General features: G+C 39.4%; 1 protein-coding gene across 4 annotated transcripts in view; it reads right to left on the bottom strand.

Annotated features, from left to right (window-relative positions):
- The window catches only part of DOCK8 (dedicator of cytokinesis 8), a 213,691-nt gene that overhangs the window by 144,187 nt on the left and 46,301 nt on the right, over window positions 1–23,203 (bottom strand). For all 4 annotated transcript variants that reach the window (XM_045191179.3, XM_024555137.4, XM_045191172.3 and 1 more), the window contains 2 exons: window positions 9,970–10,145; window positions 6,909–6,980 (listed from right to left, as the gene is read on the bottom strand). In XM_045191179.3, the coding sequence (XP_045047114.2) occupies window positions 6,909–6,980; window positions 9,970–10,145 (248 nt within the window). The remainder of the gene's footprint in view (window positions 1–6,908; window positions 6,981–9,969; window positions 10,146–23,203) is intronic.

Genomic DNA, 23,203 nt, shown 5'->3' with positions numbered 1-23,203 from the left:
TGTGGTCACAAAATGTTGGCTATGTTCACAAAAAGTGAAGGCTATGAAAAGTGAAATAAAGGAAAATGTACAGGGAACCAACAGTGATGGAAAGGAAACTGGGACTCAAATCAACAGTCTGGATCAGAAGGAAGAAATAAGGATTCAACTAGAAGAGAATGAACAAAGAATTTTTTTTAAAAATGCAGAGAGGCTTAGGAACCTCCAGGACAACTTTAAACTTTCCAACATCTGCATCATAGGGCTGCCAGAAGGAGAAGAGAAAGAGCAAGAAATTGGAAACTTATTTGAAAAAATAATGAAAGAGAACTTCCCCAATCTGGCAAAGGAAATAGACTTCCAGGAAGTCTAGGAAGCTCAGAGAGTCCCAAAGAAGTTGGACCCAAGGAAGCGCACACCAACACACATCATAATTACTTTACCCAAGATTAGAGATAAGGAGAGTATCTTAAAAGCAACAAGAGGAAAGGAGACAGTTACCTACAAGGGAGTTCCCATAAGGCTATCAGCTGATTTCTCAAAAGAAACCTTACAGGCAAGAAGGGGCTGGAAAGAAGTATTCAAAGTCATGAAAGGCAAGGACCTGCATCCAAGATGACTCTATCCAGCAAGGCTATAATTTAGAATGGAAGGGCAGGTAAAGTGCTTCCCAGATAAGGTCAAGTTAAAGGAGTTCACCATCACCCAGCCCTTATTATATGAAATGTTAAAGGGACTTATCTAAGAAAAAGAAAATAAAAAATATGAACAATAAAATGACAACAAACACACAACTATCAACAGCTGAACCTAAAAAACAAAAACAAAAATGAACTAAGAAAACAATTAGAACAGGAACAGAATCACAGAAATGGACATCACATGGAGGGTTATCAGCAGGGAGGGGGAAGGGAAAAGGTACAGGGAATAAGAAGCATAAATGGTAGGTACAAAATAGACAGGGGGAGGTTAAGAATAGTATAGGAAATGGAGAAGTCAAAGAGCTTACATGTACAACCCATGGACATGAACTAAGGTGGAGGAATGCTAGTTGGGGGTGGGGGATGCAGGGCAGAGGTGAATAAAGGAGAGAAAAAATGGGATAACTGTACTAGCATAATCAATACAACATATCTAAAAATATGCTCTCTAATATTTTCAAATTCTTGAATTTGTGCACACACTCAGACATAAAATTCTTCTTACAGAAGTTTATTTGAAAGGGAAAAAATCACAGTGTGCAAAAGGATGTTGCTGTATTGCGGTTTAATACTGAAAAAGGTGATTCATCCAAATGTTAAAATTGGTTAAATAATTTTAGTGTAAATATATTATAACCATTAAACTTGTGTTGAAGTAGAATATTTAATAGGAAAGAGACATATTTACCACTTACTGTAAAAATTAAAAGGTGTGCTGCCAAATAGTATAACAATCTGATTTAGTTTTTATACAAATACACACACAAAGAAACGTGATGCAAAGGCTCTACATCAAATGTTAGTTATGATTGTCTGTCTATGGTGAAACTGAGTGACTTTGTTTTCTCCTTTTACTCCCCTATGCAGCAATCTCTAAACTTTCTACAATGACTGCTCTAAAATGAGTCCTTTTTTCTTTTAAGTTTGTGCAAAATAAAGAAATATCCTAATGGCAATTGACATGAAATTCAACTTCATGAATGAAATGAGCAGGAATAAAAAAATGCAGTGTCCCAAACAGCAAATAAAAATTAAATGTAGTAAAATGGACCTTTCCATGTATTGTTTCTTCTCAGATTTCTTTTGGAACCTTACTATTGGAAAGTTATCTCTACTTATAACATATAAAAGCTTGAGAACAACTTGTTCTGAAATCTTTTATTTATTACCAACAAAGCATAATCTTATTTGACTGCCTGGCACTCTTGGTTTTCCACTCACTTTAGAACAGATGATGGATTAGCTATGAACTTTCTTTTAATTACTTTATACAAGTGAAGCTTTCTCTTTTTCAGCTATTGAAAATACTATGCATCCCGACATTACTCCAGAGAACATCAGCACAAATTCAATAGCACACTTCCAGGAACTAGATAAAACACAATGCTTAGTCTTTCATCATTTATCCCATTGAGCAGCGATTCTTGCTGAGGTGTAGGCAGTGTGAGGGTATGAGAACTTTAAATTACGGTAATCTCCCCTGATTCGAGAGGCATATGTTCCAAGACACCCAGTGGCTACTGAAACTACAGATAGTACCACGCCCTACATGTACTATGTTCTTTCCTATACACACACACTTATGATAAGGTTTAATGTACAAATTAGGCACATTAAGAGATTAACAACAATAACTAATAATAAAATAGAACAATTACAATAATACACTGCAATAAAAGTTCTGTGAATGTGCTCTCTTTCTCAAAATATTGTATTACACTGTAATTGCCCTTCTTGTGATGATGTGAGATGACCCAATGCCCAGTGGCGAGACGACGTGAGAAGAATGGCGCAGGCATCGTGATGAAGCACTGGACTACCATAAGGGTTACTTACATAAGCACTACCACAAGCTGATCTGATAACCAAGATGGTGAGAGACTAATGGGCTGGGAGCATATACAACATGGAGACGATGGAAAAGGGTGATTCATGGCCCAGGAGGAGTGGGATATTGCGAGAGTCCATCACATTACTCAAAATGGCGTACAATATAAAACCTATGAATTGTTTATTTCTGGGCTTTCCCGTTTGATAGTTTTGAAACAGTGGTTCACTGCTGGTAACCAAAACTGCGGAAAACAAAACTGCTGATAAAAAAAGACAGTTGAGTTCCAGTCAAGATGTTGGCACAGGTAAACACAGCTTGCCTCCTCACACATCAAAATCATAGTTAAAATATAGAACAACCATCACTCAGAACCATCAGAAATTGAGTTGAATGGAAGTCTGACAACTATGGAATTAAAGAAACCAAATCCGTCCAGACTGGTAGGAGGTGCACAGATGTGGAATGGACTGGTCCCACATCCATGTGTGGTACATAAAAATTTGGAAGGGATATCTTGGGAGTGAGGAGTCCTAGCCCCATACCAGTCACCCCAGCCCAGGGTTCCACTGCCAGGAAGATAAGTCCCCATAACTTCTGGTTGCAAAGACCAGTGGGGATTAAGTTGGTGGAAGAAACTTCTGGAGTCCCAAGCAGTTCCTCTTAAAGAACCCACATATGGATTCAGTCAGATTCACTTCCTCTGAACTCCAGCACCAGGGCAGCAGCTTGAAAGGCACCAGTGTCATACAGGGAGAAATTCAAGTATCTGGTATCAAGGTAAGAGCTGGGGACAGCTTTCTCCTTGATGGAAAAGTGGGCACAGGCCATTGTCTCTTTTCTGAACCCTCTACCCACAGAGGCACAGAGCCACAGAGCCAGCTATATCTGAGACTCCATCAACCTGGCTAAAACTGCTTCTTCGTGGATATTCCCAGAGACTCCATCCCACCCAACTTACAGGCCCACCCAGCTGCTTTTCCATATGAATGGCTGGTCTTGGCTCATAGTTCACAATTTCCTAAATCCTCTCTAACAAGCAACAGCCAGCCTCAGTGAGCTCCCTCTCACTAAGTGGCCCCAGGACCAGCACTACCAGCAACCAGCCTAGATTCACAGCTTGGTTTCGCCTGGGAATCTCCAAGTCAAGCACAAATAGCATCCATTTTAGATTGCTTTATAGGTCAGGCATGGTGGCCCCGGGCAAAACATAGGTGGGGGCTGACCTTGGCCTGTACCACCCAGGAAACTCCAGAGTCTGTGCATGCAGTGGACAGCTACAGACCATGTCAGAGCACAACCACCCTGCTCCTGACAGCTGATCCTCCACAGAGGGCAGAGGTTGGTGGTCAGTTGTTACAATTATTCCTTGCAGCTGACTGGCCTGGGTAAATCCCTCCCATTGACCTGCCAAGAGCAATCAAGGCTCAACTACAAGAGGAAGGTGTACTCAGCCCACACAAAGGGCACATCTCAAGTACCCAGCTTAAGTAATAGGAGAGGCTTGCCACTGGACTCTACAGGACACCTACTACATTACACCATGCTACCAAAACAGGGAGTTATAGCAGTTCTATCTAATACATAGAAACAGATACAGGGAGGCTGCCAAAATGAGGAGACAAAGAAACATGTGTCAAAAGAAAGAGCAGATCAAAATTCCAGAAAAACAACAAACAAAATGGAGATAAGCAATCTGTCAGATGCAGAGCTCAAAACACTGATTATAAGGATGCTCAAGGAACTTAGTGAGGACCTCAACAGCATAAAAAGATCCAATCAGAAATGAAGGATACACTAATTGAAATAAAGAAAAATTTACAGGGAAACTACAGTAGAGTGGATGAAGACGAGAATCAAATCAATGATTTGGAACATAAGGAAGCAAAACCACACCAATCAGAACAAGAAGAAGAAAAAAGAATCCATAAAAATGAGGATAGTGGAAGGAACCTCTGGGACAACTTCAAGCATTATAACATTTGCATCATAGGGGTGCCAGAAGGAGAAGAGAAAAGCAAGAAATTGGACATCCACTTGAAAAAATAATGAAAGAAAATTTCCCTAATTTGGTAAAGGAAATAGACATACAAGTCCAGGGAGCACAGAGAGTCCCAAACAAGATGAATGCAAAGAAGTCCACTCCAAGACACATCATAATTAAAATGACAAAGATTGAAGAGAAAGAACCTTAAAAGCATCCAGAGAAAAAGCAGTTAGTTACCTACAGGGGAGTTCCCATAAGACTGTCAGTTGATTTCTCAAAAGAAACTTTGCAAGCCAGAAGGGATTGGCAAGAAGTATTCAAAGTCATGAAAAGCAGGGACCTACAGCCAAGATTTCTCTACCCAGCAAAGCTATCATTTAGAATTGAAGGGCACATAAAGAGCTTCCTCAGACAAGAAAAAATTAAAGGAGTTCATCATCACCAAACCATTATTATATGAAATGTTAAAGGGACTTATTTAAGAAAAAGAAGATCTAAACTATAAACCATAAAATGGCAAAGAGTACATTCCTATCAACAATTGAATCTAAAAAACAAACTAAACAAACAAGAAGAACAGAGACAGAATCATGGCTACAGAGAGTGTTTTGATGGTTGCCAGATGGGAGGAGGGTGTGGGGAAATGGGTGAGGAGATTAAGAAGTACAAATAGGAGCCCTGGGTGGTGTGGCTCAGTGGATTGAGTGCTGGCCTGTGAACGAAAAGGTTGCTGGTTTGGTTCCCAGTCAGGGTACATTGATGTTTCTCTCCCTCTCTAAAAATAAAATAAATAAAATCTTAACAAAAACAAAAACAAAAGGAAGTACAAATAGCTAGAATAGGCACGGGGATGTAAAGTACAAGTACAGTATAGGAAATGGAGTAGCCAAAAAACCTAGGCATGACTTGTGGACATGAACAATGTTGTAGGGTTTGCCTGAGGAGGTGGGGGGTGCTGGGTGGAGGGGGACAAGGGGGAATAGTTGGGACAACTGTAATAGTATAATCAAAAATATATAATTTAAAAAAGAAGAAGAAACAAGGACTGTTGCCACAGGTTCTCTGATGTTTCTCTAGTAGGATATGAGCCCATTCTGCAGACACTCCCCAGCCACCTCCCTAATACAACACAACACACACATACAGGTCGGGGCTTGTAGTGTGTGTAGATGTTTCTCCTGAGTGAGTGCTGTCCAGGTCAGTGACATAAGGATAAAATTTGATTAACCCAGGAGAGAATAGCCTTTTTTACTAGTAGGCTAGCAATAGGTTATTTCTTGCTCATAAATTTGAATGTTACCTTTGAATCTCAGGCCAAGTTTCAATTCGTTTACCGCCCCCACCCCCAGGAATTCATCAGAATGGAAACAAAACAAAAGACTCGATTCTTTGTGTTTGAAATGCAGCTTTCTCCTTCAATGGGTGAATAAATAAACTGTTGTAAATCCGAGTAGTGCAATATTAGCCAGTTTAAAAGAAAGTAATTTATTAAGCCACAAAACACATGGAAGAACAAGGCAAAACTATGGAGACAATAAAAAGATAAGTGGTTGCTAAGGAGGGATGACTAAGTGGAGCACAGGGGATTTTTAGGGCAGTGGGACAATTCTGTATGACTCTATAATGGCACAGAAATGTCATTATATTTTTGTCGACACAAAACTGAGCCCTAATGTAAACTATAGATTTTAGTTACTATTGAGGTATCAATATCAGCTCATTAATTTTAAGAAATGTATCACACCTAAAATCCATTGAAAAAAGGCTAAATCTGTTAGAGACAGCTATGAAAAGTAAAAGAAATTTTGTCTGACTTTTAATCCATAGGTAGGATTTGGTAGACAGGTGAGTGAAGGGAGGGCATGCCCAGAAGGGACACAACCAGAGCAAAAGGGGAGAGGTGGAATAGTGAGGAAGAGGAAGCAGGTACAGAGAAAGGAAATGACTCCCAGACTTAAGAGAAATAAGTGTTAATAGACAGAGTGGGATTAAATTATTACAGTCCTTGAAAGGCAAGCAGGTGGAGTTTATATCTGGTTTAGTAGGAAGACTTAGAAGGTGTTTGAGCAGGGGATTAATACAAGATACAGTCAATGCTCATTATTCATGAATTTTGTATTTGCAAATTCTCCTACTCATTAAAATTTATTTGTAACCCCAAAATCAATATTCATGGTCATTCAGGGCCATGTACAAAAAAATAAAATTTTGTTTTAAAAATTCAAAACCCAAGATCTAATAATAAGGGAAACTGTTGGGAGGTGGGGGCAGGGGATATATAAGATCTTTCAGTACCTTCTACCCATTTATTCTGTAAGCCTAAAACTGCTCTTTAAAGAAATCTATTAATTAAATAAAAATTAAAAAGCTAACAATATAAAATATACACATAAATAAAGAAAAAAGAACTTACTTCTGGTTCACAATCAGCCAGTCCCGGATATAGGTCTGAACACAGTCCCTGACATGAGGGTCCAGTTCAACTCTAATGAGATGGGAAATGAAATGAAGTCACGTTATCACTGTGGGAAACAACAAAGCAATCCTCTATCATAACCAAGGAGACAGCAGCATGATTTCAAATCCACGTCAAATGAGAATGGCAGGGGTATTCTTACACACTCTTTCAAGTGAATTCCTGAAGCAATAACATTTTTACTTTGAGAAATATGCTGGCATTTTATGCTTTGCGGGTTTTCTTTATTACAGAGAATCATGTTCAGTCATACTTATCCCTAAAGGTATTCCGACACAAGACAGGTGGAATGAGCTATAATCACATACAAAACAAGAAAAACAAGTATAAATAGTTTGGACATTTTTTTTTGCTCATGTGTAACCTTGTTAGGACGTGCATGTTTTCTTTTTTGAAAGCCATGAAGAACAGCGGTCTTATGCTTTGAGGAGTTGACAGGCATTGGCTTTGGTCAGTGATTATTAATTGGGGTGGTTCTTGTCATATCCACATAGGAGACTGTCATGAGAGATACTCTTCAAGGACTTCCAAGTCTGGAAATAATATCAGAAATAACTGCCGTATTTTGCTGTGTATAATGTGCTCTCATGCATAATGTGCACCCATGTTTTTGTGCGCATTATACTGGGGTTATTATACCCATGTATAATGCATATCCTTATTTTTCCCTCAATAATTTGGGCAAAAATTGCACATTATATGTGGCAAAGTATGGTAATTTCCCACAGTAGCAAAGCTTATTTGCTGATTTTCCCCAATGTTTTGGTATTAGAGGTAAATAGGTCTAAATACTGCAAGTTTAATTTTCTTGTTTGTAAAAAGGGGGTAAGAACAATACTTACTGTGTGGGCTTGTTGTTGGCATTAGATGAAATATTGTGAAAGTCAGCCATGTGGTCCCTGGGCCCTGACTACCGAAATGCTAGCCCCACCCCTTATTAGCTATGTGACCTTGGGCCAGTCACTCAACCCTTCTGTGCCTCAGTTTCTTCACCTTAAACTGGTGATATTAATAGGGGAGTATGTCCTTTAGAAAGGTGTGATGAAGTTTGAATCAGTTAGCTTGTGAGGTGAATGTGATAACTACTACACTACAGAAACCGCCTAAATAAGTTAGCTTGTGAAGTGCTTAGCAGAGTGGCCTACATCTGACAGATCACACTCAAGTACCATTTATTATACATCAGTCAGTGATGTGATCACTTGAAATGCAGTAATTCAGTTCATTCTCAATCAGCCCCATAGGGCAGGTGCTGTCATTATTCGCATTTTGCAGAATGAGACGAGGAGGATCTGGCTTCAAGTCACCCAGCAAGTGGTGACCGGATCCCAGGCAGCTCACCTTTGGAGTGCAGGCTTATAACCTCCACTGCCACTGCTCAACATACAGTTCTGCGCTAGGCACCGGGGGCTCAACAGATCAGCTCTCGCTTGCCCTGATGATCACACAGAACTTTAATCGCACACAACACTTTGGGGGCAAGGACTGAAATACTAGTACAGGTTGTTGTTTTCAAGTCATCCAGCCATGTTACCTATAAAGTCTAGTGACAAAGCAGTATTACACTAAAAAATAATGCTAAGAAAAAAATTAAGTCCCGTATCAAACTTCAGAAAATAAAAATCCTCTGACCTCTAAATGTATTGCAGGTATTTAAAACAGTTTCTTCCGATACTCTAATTGACTTGAAAACAATTAACCAAAAATTTTACACAAAGAAATCATATTAAATGATTCCCCCAAAGGTAAAAATAATAGACATTACCTATATTAAAGCTATACTTGAATAAATGGGACTGAAAGCTGGGAAAAATGCTTCCCAAGGATTATAAAGTTTTTATTTTGTGGGAAGTATTTTCAAAATGTTAAGAACTGATTGTGTGGTCAGCTCTCCTATGTTAATGAAAACTGTCTAAACAACAGAGCAAATATGGTATCAGAAATACCATATTAGTGTCATCCATCCTCCTTAAACTGTCATTAAATGAAATACAAACTAGAACTACAATAGCCCAGAATAATGAGGGCAGGGGCCATGTTTCATGATCTCCTTTCTGGGACTTTTTGGAGGGAAGATGAGAAGGTCAAAAATGTCCAGGGGGATGTGAATCTTAACTTTGTTTTGAAAATGAATGCAAATAAAAGTTCATCCTAAATCTCCAAAGAGGCATTGTTTTTTACACTACAGAAGTAACAAGAGTTTTGTTTAGATGTAATTCTATTGTTTGATACCAAGAGCTAATGCCTGTACCTATAAACACATAGACTAATACACTGTGGAAAATGATGCCCTAACAACTATTCATATATTCACTCTAAGGAGCTTTCTCCATTGTTTTTCCACTTAACAAACATTTCTTCAGAGAAAGGGACTTTTTATCCCAGTGCCCAGCACATAGTAGATGCTCAGTAAACATGGTTCAACTTATGTTTATAACTTGACCCAGTCATAAACCAATTAAAATGCTTGTGAATGAAGGTGTTTTTGAAAAACTATTTTTTATGAAAAATCTAGACATATGTACAAATGGAGGAACTGAGGCTCCACGAGGTCACACGACTTACCCAAGGTCACTAAGTTGACACCCATCCAGTCTGACTCCAGATCCTGCACTCTTCACCTCTTAGAGAGCATTCTGTTTTCTCCCATTGCACCCCTTTAACTGGTTTAGTTCCCACATGGCTTTTCAAAGCCTCTGGTCAAACTGATTCAAAAATTTGTCTTTAAAGGAAATTATATTCTGAATTTATTTAAATCAAAATATATGTTATAAAAATTGTTTTCAGGATTTGAGGAAAATTTAATAAAATTGCAATATTTAGAAAAAAAAACCTTGTCTACGTGCGGCTCACTGCATCGCAGTAGTCGTCCTGCACATCTTATTAGAGCTGAGGAATTTTGTTTATTTTTTTAAAAGTCCAGAATTAGGGCATGCCCCCTTACCAAGAACAGGCATGAACATCACAACCCCGTTTACAGCTTAAAAAAATGATTTACCCCTCCTCCGGCAAAGAGGGCTGCAGAGTCCGACATTCCTTTGGTGTGAACACCACCTCCAAGTTGTCTTCCGTGAAGTCCCCCAGCTCCTGGGCCAGCTCCACATCTAGACTGTTCAGGTGTGTCATCAGAAGTCCTTCAAAGTCCACCGGCTCCACTGGTTCATAAAACTGAGGCTGCAGGGGTAGGAAAAAGAAAAAGGAAGTTACCTGAAAGGAACCTCCAGGTAAAGCACTGAGGCGACAGTAGGTGCTCGCCTCACCCTCCCTTTCGCTCAGTAAGTGCCTCACTCTTGGGGCACAGCTCGGGGGAGCTGTCCGGAGAGGAGCCGTCAAACACCGAGCAGTGACAGGGAGAAGGAGTGCCGCGCGGAAAGTCGAGTCAGAACACGACAAGCACTTAAAATCATACCCCAAGGCAGATGTTTTCTCTGCTTAATTGCATCTTGATGAGAAATCCTGAGGAGATCCAAATGAGATCATAAGGCTTTGCTGAATTTTTATAATTTTTCCTGCAAAAGCTCTCTGAGGCCATGTTTACCCAAATACAGTGAAGTAGTGAATAGAGGCAATTTTCCAGAAATTCAGGCAACTCGACATTCCTTTGACTATTTAGGCATGGTGTTTCCTTTGGCCGAGTTATCCTATGTGGTGACTCTTGAAAGCACTTCCTTCGTAATCACAGCCCACGGTGAACCAGACTTGGTGGCTGAAACACTCCAAGGCAGCGATCTCCAGACACTGCTGGGCTGACTGGGGCTGGTTGGGGAGACATTTCCACTAACTGCATTGAAACGAGCAAACTAAGGGCAATCGGCAGAGGTTTCATATGGCTACAATACTCAGTTTAAAAGGATGGTGGTTTTTTTTTTCTCTTCAATTACGTCTTTGCACAGTGGAGAGGATGAAAGAAGTGATAGAAGTGAAGGGTAATTAAAAAAAATAATTTTCTTTAGTTGATAAAATAAAAAGCTGGCAATTTCAACAAATTGTTTTCTTGTCTGTGAAGTCCAAAGAGTTAGGAACCACTGTCTTAGAGGAGTAAAAGAATCACTTAGATTAGTTGATTTGTGTGATAATAATAATAGTAATAGCAGCCCTCTGGTGTTCATCTATGGCAGACTCTTTGTAATCATCAGACCGAGGAGGTACTGTTCTCTACCTCTGCTCCCCCGCTCTGTGTGCCAACAAAACAAACACCCCAGATTCTTCTTGACTTGTGCTGCCTTGATATGAAACAGGGACAGCTCCAAAGGAAGTGCTGATAAAACCGGTTTTCATTGCCCTGCAACTGTGCATCAGACTAGACGTATGAGCTCCAAGTTGGAAAGGAGGAACAAAGTACTACTGAAGAGACCAAAGGAAACAAGATGAGAGAATATAAATGTGTCTTTCTTGTCCCCCCTGTCGTTGGTGGTGGGGGAGACATGAGTGACATGTCGGGGAGTGAGGACAAAGCTGAGATTGAGTAAACAGTTACCCTCCTTTTTGCCTGAGATTCTTGAAGTTGGAGGACTTACACAGTGCCAGCAGGGGCAAAAGGGGCAGAAGAGAAGGCAACAGATGTACTTCAGTAGGACAGAGCGAAGGCACTCTCTCTAGTTCCCCCAGGCTCCCATGTGGTGTGACAGAAGGCAGGGAAGTTTCCTTTGCTTCTACCTGGAAGGGGCTTTGGAGGCCAGCTAAGGAGAGGACCATAATCCTTAAAGGCTGCCTCTCCAAATGAAGTGACAGGGACCAGAAGGGGCAGGGGGAGCCAGAGATCAGCCTATGCAAGAGCCAGAGTGGGGACAGAGTTTTGCAAAAGGACACTGTTGACGCCTGCCAGAGGGAGCTACAGGCATCATCTATGCATGCAACAACAAAAAGTCTACTGCAGACCTACGTAAGACCAGCCTCACTGGGAAAGTGAGCTTTCTCACTCCTCACCACAACCAGCAGTTTGGAATCAGGAACTGAAATGAAACTTTTGAAGTGAAAAAAACTGAATATTTTGCACACCCAACCTCAGGACTGTAAAGTTTATACCTGTTGAACTAATAATTATTGAGCACTTACTATGTGCCAAAAAGTTGGGACTAGGTCATTTTATATATATTATCCCATTTAATTATCACTAGAACTTTATAAAGTACATACTTTTATTACTCCCACTTAACAGATGAAGACACGGAAGGCTAGAGAGTTAATCATTTGCTCGTGTTTACAGAGCTGGGAAGTAGCCCACCTGGAATTCGAACCTAGGTGGGCTCATGATCTCAACCACTATAATTTGTCTTCTCTTGTGGGCTTTTCAAGAAATCTGTATTTCCAGAAATAATTAAACCACAAGGCAATAGTAAGTGTGTTTGGAAGTCAGTCAAAATTATATATTCACTACTACCCACAAGTCCACTCCGAGCTTCTCATGAGATTAACTGCTCAAATAACAATAAATAAGTAAATGAATAATAAATATGAATTTAATATGAAGAATATCAATTACTCAAGCAGAGACACTGGAAATATATACTTAAAAATTATATTGAGCACAATTTGAAGCAGTGTGACTCTAGCACTAATAACTAGTAAGCAGAAGTTTCTATAGAGAAATGGCATTTTTGTGAAATCATCAAAGAGAAAAAATATTCAGTTTCTACCACAGTATTGTACTTGTCATGTCCCTAAAATTCAAAGCCACATATGATGAAAAACCTGGCTGATAGCAGCTCCTATTCTCTGTAAGAACCAAGGAGAAAGGGTGGCTGCCTCCCTCACTCAGCGATTACTTACTGAGCTTCTACTGAGCACAAGCCGCTGAGTTGGGCATTAGGGACACACAAGCATATGGGAAACTACTCTCTGCATCTTTCCATGGATCTTTAGTCAACAGCCATGAGATGGTGAAGTCTGTTACATTCTCACATGTAAATCACTATCTTTGAAGGGGAAAGCTATGCTAAAAAACACAGTATCATCACTGAATGCTAGTTGTGTGGCAATGTGCCAAGACCATACAGTCATAAGCTCTTGAGGTCTGAATGTTTCAGGACTGAATAGACTGTAAACACAAACTGTAAGGACAGGATTATTGAGTGCGGCTCTAGCGCTACCACAAGCTGGCATTTAATAGTCTCCTCTGCCCTTCTCTGGTGAAACTAGCAAGGGCGGAAGCTTTCGTTCTGAATGTGATGTAAACTAGTCTTGCCCTTGGCAAGTGGGTGGAGAGCCCGCACCGTTAACAAAGCCTCCGTGCATGTTGTCCCTCTTGCAAATGGAAATAATCACCAGGAGCCAAATGAGATTTCTATCCCCTAAAAGATTTGAAGTCTTAATCTCGAGGGTAGGATGTGTTGTGAGCCAATCAGCGCATACATGCAAACACACACAGTATGCCTACTTAGTGAGAAGCAGAGGGAGAAAATAAATACTGGAGAGTGTTGCGGTGAGTGGTATTGCATGCCACTGGGGGCTGAAGTTTGGGAATGGGGTAGGAGGGTGTTCTAACGTCACTCCCTAAGACAGGATTTTGGCACTTGGGGGGCCTAAAAGCCAAATATGAAAATTAACTTATTTTGTTTTTTCTGCTACTGAGCTGTGTGTAGCATCCTAGTCAGTGGAGATCCAAGACTACTTTAAATAGTATAACCCAGAATGATTTCAAAGTTACCTTATACCATGAATTATCACATTGTACCTATCATTTGTTAAACTAAGAAAACCCCCCAAATAATCAAAACAAAAACATCCTCTAAAAATGAAAAAGTAATAATACAAATTATCCTAAATCAGGCTTCACCTACTGTGATAGCTTTGTGGTGTGTCAGTCTGGCTAGGCGGAACTACATTCCCTGGAATTTCCTTCCTAGCATGTTTCCAGACGGGGTGGGCTAGAGAGTTTTCTCTTGCCAGGGCTGGAGGGCAGAAGGGAGGCTGCAGTACACACCTACTGAAACAATCAAACATTAGTGTAAGTAGTGCTGTGAAGGGATAGTACCAAAGTAATTACAGTCACTAATGAGTTGACTTTAAGTTAATCAGAAGGGAGATTATTCTGGGTAGTTTAAATAAACTGGATACCTTTTCAAAGGATGTAGAGGGCCTCTTGAAGTTCAGCTCAGGCCCTGGGGTTCCAGCTTGCTTTTGATCTTGCCTTCCTGACTGTCCCGGGGACCAGGACAGTCACCATCAGTGAGTAAGCCAGTTCCCTGTATTCAGTTTTTTAATATGCATACTTATGTGTCTCCTACTGGTTCCGCTGCTCTGTCTGAGCCTGGACTAACACACCTACTTTCATTACTTCAATGAATACTCACTGGGGTTCGATGGCAGTCCTGCACTAGGCTGAAGGGACACGGTCACCGCCCTGAAGCACTTTTCAATACTTTTCTAGTGCAAACTTGTGTGGTCTTTCTTTCTAGCTACTTTTTCTCAGAGGCCTGGTCAACAGAATACTAGAAATACACAAAAAGATTTTAAACACCCTAAAAGTTTAAATTATTTACAGCTATTTAAGGGAGTTTGAGCTTTTCCTTGTCTTCCAATGCACATCAAAGGCTGGTTCTCCTGACTTGGGATAGGATTCAGTTTTATCTGAAATTGAAAATTCCTACATTCACGCTCACGGAAGAGCCATAGAAACACCACCTGGTTTCTGGCAGATCCAAACTCTGGGCTCTGGACCTCTCATGCTTTCCTACTAGGGGCTCTGCATCGCCAAGTTCAGGGAAATCATCCAGGACAGATTCAAACATGTGGCTCGAGGACACAGGAACCCACCCACCATCTTCCTAAAGTCTGAATGGCACCTCCCAGAGGAGATCATGGGATCTCACTCTCTCAATTCTGCCAGAAGCCCTGTAAGAAATAGTCGGGTAAGTGGCTACAACTGACAACACACTGGCAGGCAGAGGCAGGTGCAAGTGGCTTGGGATTTTTGCTGACCCATCCCTGGACCCTACCTTGCAGTGAGGTGTGGCCCATCCTGGGCACAGCTAAGCCCGGAGGAGATAGCCACAAAATCATGGATCATTTGTAGGTCTGAACAGGCTGCTGAGGGCTAGATGTGGACAGCATCTGACATTGGCTTACGCCAGCTTCAGACAACATCCGAGGGGGATGACATCCAAAGGGAGAACCCAGCAGGCAAGCACTAAACTCTGCTGAGCCAAACTCCACTCAGATCTTGTTCATTATTTTTGTTATTATTCCTTTTTCATATCCTTTTTATTATTTTTTCTTTTTCTTCTATTTATCCACTTTCTCTATTTTTCTTTCACATTTCTTTTTTTACTCTTCGCTTTTCTTACTCCATTCCTCCCACTTCTTTCTTTTTCTTATATTTTATTCTTTCCTATATTTTTTCTTTTTTTTTTTTTTTTGCAGTTTTTCTCTTTTTATTCCTTACTCTTATTGTTTCTCTTTCTTCTCTCATTCTATAATCATTTTTCTTTCCTTTGGTCATCTTGTATTCTTTTTCTTCTTTTACCATTCTATTTCTCTTTCCACTTTTATTATGCTTTGCTATTTTGTCATTGATTTTGCTATTGTTGTTGGAGTTTGCTTTTGTTTTTGTTTTTGCTTGCTTTGGTTCAGTTTTTTGTGTTGTCTTACTTTGTTCTGTCAGCACTTGTACAACAGTGTACAAGATGTGGTGGGGGCTGAGCCTCTCAGTCAGCTAGCCAGAGGGCAGACACCACCAGTGAACAGGCCAACAATAATCAAGACCTAAATACAACAGGAATGCCCACACAACCCACACCAGGGACATTCCTAGAACCTCCATCTCAGGAACTCAAGGAGACTGCACAACTGAGTCCCACAGGACTTCCACCACACAAAGTCACCCCACAGAGAAAGGGAGTCAAAGCATAGAAACAAACAAAAAGAGACAGCTAAAATGGGGAGACAAAGAAACAACCCCCAAATGAAAGAAAAGAAGGAAACCCCAGAAAAAGGTCTAAACAAAATTGGGGCAAGCAATTTATCAGACATACAGTTCAAAGTAATGGTTATAAGGATGTTCAAGGAACTTAGTGGGAACTCCATCAGCATGAAAAAGGATCTAGAATCTATGAACAAGAACTAGTTGGAAACGAAGAATACAATATCTGAAATGAAGAATACACTAGAGGAAAGTAAAAGCAGGCTATACAAAGGATAAAATCAGCCATTTGGAAGACAAGGAAGAACAAACACCCAATCAGAGCAATGAAATTAAAAAAGACTTAAAAAGAATGAGGATAGTTTAAGGGAACTTTGGGAGAACATGAAACATAACAAAATCTTCATCATAGGGATACCAGAAGGAGAAGAAAGTCAGCAAGGGATAGAAAACTTGTTTGAAGAAATAATGACAGAAAACTTCCCTAACCTGGTGAAGGAAAAAGTCACACAACTTCAGGAAGCACGGAGAGTACCAATCAAGATGAACGCAAAGAGTCCCATACGAAGACATACCATAATTAAAATGGCGAAGTTTAAAGACAAAGAGAGAATCCTGAAGGCAGCAAGAGAGTTAGTTACCTACAAGGGAATTCCAATAAGACTGTCAGCTCATTTCTCAACAGAAACACTTCAGCCTTAAGGGATTGACATGAAGTATTCCAAGTAGTGAAGAGCAAGGAGCTGCAACCAAGACTACTCTATCTAGCAAAGCTATCATTTAAAATTGAAGGCAAAAAAAGAGCTTTCCAGACAGAAAAAGGATAAAGGAGTTCTTTAACATAAAACAAGCATTGCAAGAGATGCTAAAGAGACTGCTTTAAGAAGATAAAGAAATAGAGGAAGGAACATAGGTATAAAGAAAAAAAATGGCAATGAATAAGTACCTATCAATAATAACCTTGAATGTAAATGAATTAAGTGCTCCAATCAAAAGACATAGGGTAGCTGCATGGATAAGAAAACATGACCCATATATATGCTGTCTACAAGAGACCCACCAGAGAACAAAAGATTTACACAGGCTGAAAGTGAAGGGATGAAAAAAATTCCATGAAAATGGCTATAAAAAAAAAGCTGGGATAGCAATACTTATATCTGACAAAATAGACTTCAAAACAAAGGCCATAACAAGAGACAAAGAAGATCACTACATAATACCAAATGAATCAAACCAACAGGAGGATGGCTATAACCCTTGTAAACATATATGCACCCAATATAGAAGCACTTAAACATATAAAGAAAATATCAGTGGACTTTAAGGAAGAGATTGACAGCAATACAGTCACTGCAGGGAATTTTCACACTCTACTGTCACTAATGGATAGATCTTCCAGAGAAAAAATCAACAAGAAAACAGTGACCTTAAACTACACACTAGATCAAATTAATTTAATTGATATTTACAGCACATTTCATCCCAAAGCAGCAGAATATGCATTCTTCTTAAGTGCACATGGATCATCCTCGGAAATAGACCACATAGTAGGAGAAAAATAAGTCTTAACAAATTCAGGAACATCGAAATCATATCAAGCATTTTCTTGTATCACAATGGTATGAAACTAGAAATCAACCTCACTCAATAAAAAATTTAATAAACATTCAAATACATCAAGGCTAAATAGCATGTTATTAAGCAATGAATGAGTCATCAGTGATATCAAGGAAGAAAACAAAAAGTACCTGGAAACAAATGAAAATGAACAACGCAAAACCTATGCGACACAGCAAAAGCAGCCCGGAGAGGGAAGTTCATAGCTTACAGGCCTACCTGAAGAAAACAGACAAATCTCAAATGAACAGTCTAGCCCTACACCTAAAAGAATTTAAAAAACAACAAAAAAGAACCAGAGTGAGTGGAAGGAAGGAAATAATCAAGATCACAGTGGAAATAAATGACACAGATACTAAAAAAACAATTCGAAAGATCAATGAATCCAGGAGCTGGTTCCTTGAAAAGATAAACAAAATTGATGAACCTTTGACCAGACTCATCAAGATAAAAAGAGGAAGGACACAAATAAATAAAATCAGAGATGAAAAAAGAGAAATAACAACTGACACCAAAGAAATACAAAAGATTTTAAGAAAATACTATGAACAACTATAAGCCAAGGAATGGGACAACCTGGGAGAAATGGATAAATTTCTAGAAACATATAATCTTTCCAAATTGAATTAGGAAGAAGCAGAAAACCTGAGAAGACCAATAACAACTAATGAAATTGAAGTAGTAATCAAAAAAACTCCCAGCAAGCAAAAGTCCTGGACCAGATGGCTTCACAGGTAAATTTTACCAATCATTCAAAGAAGAACTAACACCTATTCTCAAACTATTCCCAAAAACTCAAGAGGAAGGAAAATTTTCAAGCTCTCTTTATGAGGCCAGCATTATCCTAATTCCAAAACCAGGTGAAAATACAACAAGGAAAGAAAACTATAGGTCAATATTGCTGATGAACATAGATGCTAAAGTCCTCAACAAAATATTAGCAAACTAGATCCAGCAATATATTAAAAAGATCATACAATATGATCACATGGGATTTATCCCAGGGATACAAAGTTGGTACAACATTTGCAAATAAATAAATGTGATACATCACAAAAACAAAATGAAAGATAAAAATAACATAATCATATCAAAGAATGCAGAAAAAGCATTTGATAAAATCCAGCACCCATTTATGATAAAAACCCTCAACAAAGTGGAAATAGAGGGAGTATACCTCAACATAATAAAGGCCATATATTAATAAAATCTAGAGCCATCATGATACTCAGTGGGCAAAAACTAGAACCATTTCTCTTAAGATCAGGAGCAAGACAGGGATGTCTGCTTTTACAACTCCTATTAAACATGTACTGGAAGTCCTAGACACAGTGATCAGACAAGAAGAAGGAATAAAAGGCACCCAATTGGAAAGAAGGAAGTAAAACTGTTGTTATTCACAGATGGCATGATATTGTACATAGAAAACCCCATAGGATCCACCAAAAAACTACTAGACCTAATAAATGAATTTGGCAAAATAGTATGATACAAAATCAATACTCAGAAATTGATGGTATTTCTGTATACACCAATAATAAACTATCAGAAAGAGAAACTAAGAAAACAATCCCATTTACTATTGCAATAACAAAAAATAAAGTACCTAGGAATAAATTTAATCAAGGAGGTAAAAGATCTGTATTTGGAAAACTATAGAACACTGAAGAAATAAATTGAGGAAGATACAAATAAATGGAAGAATATACTGTGTTCACAGATTGGAAGAATTAACATCATTAAAATGTTCATGCTACCCAAAACAATCTAAGATTCAATACAATTCCTATGAAAATGCCAATGGAATATTCCACAGATCTAGAGCAAATATTACAAAAATTTAGAGAGAACCAAAAAAGACCCCAAATAGCTTCAGCAGTCTTGAGAAAGAAGAACAAAGTTGGAAGGATCACAATACTCATTATCAAACTATACCACAAGCCCACTGTAATCAAAATAGCCTGGTACTGGCATAAGAACAGACACACAGATCAATGGAACAGAATAGAGAGCCCAGAAATATGCCCACACCTTCATTGTCAATTAATATCTGACAAAGGAGGCCAGAGCAGATGATGGAGTAAAGACAGTCATTTCAATAAATGGTGTTGGGAGAACTGAATGGTACATGCAAAGAAATGAAACTATACTACCAACTTACACCTTACACCAGAATAAACTCAAAATGGATAAAAGACTTAAATATAAATTGCAATACCATAAAAATCTTAGAGGAAAAGAAAACATAGGCAGTGAAATTCAGATATCTTGCATAGCAATATTTTTGCCAATATATCTCGTAGGGCAAGGGAAACAAAAGAAAAAATAAACAATTGGGTCTACATCCAATTAAAAAGCTCCTGCACAATTAAAGAAACCATCATCAAAACGAAAAGGAAACCCATTGTATGGGAAAACATATTTGCCAATGATCTATCAGGCAAAGGTTTAACTCTCCCAAAATACAGTGTCTAGCACAAATAATGCCCTTTTTTATTACAAAATCTTTTATTACAAAGTCATCAGCATGTAATCCTGTAACATAACACTACCACACCCAAGCACACCATATGACATTTTAGGTAAAATGTTCAAATTAAAAATATAGTTATTACACCCATGTTATTACATACCAACCACACTCAAGCAGGCATTACTTTTGCCAGACCCTGTATATAAAGAATTATATAACAACACCAGGAAGACAAACAATCCAATTAAAAAATGGGCAAAGGACCTAGATATTTCTTGAAGGAGGACCTACATATGGCCCATTGACATGTGAAAAAATTCTCAACATCACTAGCCATCAGAGAGATGCAAATGATAACCACAATGCCAAAATTGGCTATTATTGATAAATCAACAAACAACAAGTGCTGGCAAGGAAGTGGAGAAAAGGAAACCGTTGGGAGAATGCAGACTGGTGCAGCCACTGTGGAAAACAGTATGCAGTTTCCTCAAAAAATTAAAAATGGAACTGCCTTTTGACCCAGCAATTCCACTTCCGGGAATATATCCTAAGAATACCGAAACACCAACTCAAAAGAATATATGCACCCTATGTTCATAGCAGTGCTACTTACAACAGCCAAGGTTTGGGAAAAGTCCGAGTGCTCATCTGTAGATGAGGAGATAAAAAAGCTGTGGTACATCTACACAATGGAATACTACTATGCAGTAGTAAAAGAGAGGGAATTCTTACCTTCTGTGACAGTGTGGATGGAACTAGAGACCATTACGCTAAGTAAAATAAGCCAGTCAGTGAAAGACAAACATCATATGATCTCACTTATAAGTAAAATCTAATGAACAAAATAAACTAACAAGCAAAAGAGAACCAGAGGCATAGAAATGTGGAACAGACTGACAGCTGTAAGAGGGGATGGGTAACGTGGGGACAGGGCGTGGGGATTGACTGTGGGAGTTGGGGGTAGGCTGAATGGAGCGGGGAAAGGGGGAAAAGCTAGAAAAACTGTAATAGCATAAACAATACAATATTTTTTTTTAAATTAAAGAAGGGGTTAAGAAAAATTCCTATAGCACCAGAACCATATCTGTTTAGAATTAATTCATGTAGCTCCTAGCATAGTGTAGTATGCAGATGGCACACAGATAGCGGATTAAAATTAACGATTCTGGACAATAATTCACAAATAAGAAAACTGAAAAACAGAGAGGTTAAATGACTGGGCCCAAATCACACTAGTAATCACAAAGGATGTAGATCCCTCATTATACAGCACTGGAGAGGCTTCATGGTGCTCTGTGTGGGGCTGGATGCCCTGCCGTTGTACCCTCATGAATGTTTACTGCCACAGGGGGTGGTCCTCCACTCTGCCTGGCTGTTAATGAGTCTTGTCAAAGTTACCCGAGACCTCCTTGATGCCAGATTCAATGGTCATTGCTCAGTCCTGGTTTATCTACAGTATTAGACACAGTTAATCACCCTCTCCTTCTTGAAACACTTTCTACAGATGGAGGTCCACCAATTGCCCTAATATGTCCCAGCTTCTGAAAGTCCATGTACCAGAAAGCCCCTCAGTCCCAAGCAAACTGAGATGATTGGTCACTGCCTTTGAGACACCACTTTTTCTAGATTCTCCTCCAGCTATGTAGTGCCTAAGTGTTCAGTCCTAAAACACCTTCTCAATCTGCATTCACTCCCAGATGATCCCATCCACTTCTGTGGCTTTAAATGCCTTTTTTGGTTTTTAGATTACAAATTTTTATCTGCAGCTTCAACCTTTGCCTTGAAATCCAGGTTGACTTTTCCAGGTACATCTCAATATCACCACTCGCTGATCTAACAGATCTATCAAACATAACAAATTCAAAACAAACTCTTAGTTTCCCTGCCAGTCTGCTCTCCCCATATCTTCCCAGGCTCCATACCTCAGCAAGTGGCAATTCCATTCCACAGGCTGTCCAGGGCAAAAGCTTTGGTGTCAATGTTGGTTTCTCTCTTTCTCTTACACCTTATGTACCATCCATCAGAAAGTCCTTATGCACTTTACTTCTGAGATATATCCAGGATCCAACCACTTCTCACCTCCTCTACTGCCACACCCTATTCCCAAGTTCCACAATTACTTTCTGAGTTACTGTGGCAGCTCCACCCTGCCCAGTCTATTCTCTCTGTAACAGCCAGAACAATCCTTATGTAAAGAATCCTACAAGCAATCTTCACAAAAGTTCCAATGGTGCCTGGCTGGTGCTCAATGCTTCCAGAGACTTTATCTTAACCAAGGGAAGAACCAAAGTTCTTCCATGGTTTCTGAGGCCTGTGACCCAGCCCTCCTTTCTTAATGATCTCATCTCCTACTACCCACTCTGCTCAGCTAACATTCTGCTTCCTTGCTGTTTCTGGAACATGCCACATACTCTTGCCTTGGGGACTTTGCTCTTGCTGATTCTTCTGACTGGCATACTCTTCCTTTAGACACCTGTCAAGTTCGTTCAGAATTCTTCCCAAGCATCTCCTTTCCAGACAGAGGCCCTCACAAACCTCCCAAATAGCCCCTCTTCTGTGTCACTCTCTATTCCCTTTTTCTGTTTCATTCTTCAAATACTCAAAAACCCCTTGATACACTTTTTTTTTATCCATGTCTCCCATTCTAGAATGTAAGTTCCATGAGGTTAGATCCTTTGCTACATTCACTACTGTATCCCCAGCTCCTAGGGCAACTCCTGCTAACATATGTATTTCTTGAATGAATGAATGAATATTTAAGACAATCCTTTCAGCTCTCTACTATATTTAATTAAATAAATCTGAAGATAGGTTCTTCTGGCTTCAGTAATTTCAAAGTACTACATCGCTTAGAGTAAACAATACTTCCCTGCTTCCACCAATGGCGATCGTCCACTGATGCCACAGGGTGGAAGATGCCACAGAGTGGAAGAACCTGACATGCCGTCATAGGCCTCAGTCTACTTTTACCAGAACAGATTTGATTTCCCTGCTTTATACAATGACAGTTATGAAACTCCTACTCTGCATGCAGGGTGCTGCTGTTTCATTTACCTTCCCTTGTGAATTTGCATAAAACCTATATTGAGATCTTCATTTTCCACCATGTCCCCTCCAGTGAAATCAATGAAACCTAAGAACAACCCAACCCCTTGAAAGATGAAGCACACAAGAACAATAGCACAAGAAAAATGAATGAGGACCATATTTATCAAGTGATCTACAACTTAGATCACCTTTAGCAGTAAAAGAAAATGGTGGCGTTATTGTTCAGAAGCTTAA

This window comes from Desmodus rotundus, chromosome 1 (genome assembly GCF_022682495.2).
Source record: "Desmodus rotundus isolate HL8 chromosome 1, HLdesRot8A.1, whole genome shotgun sequence".
Taxonomy (NCBI): domain Eukaryota; kingdom Metazoa; phylum Chordata; class Mammalia; order Chiroptera; family Phyllostomidae; genus Desmodus; species Desmodus rotundus.
This window is presented reverse-complemented; position numbering and strand designations above follow the sequence as displayed.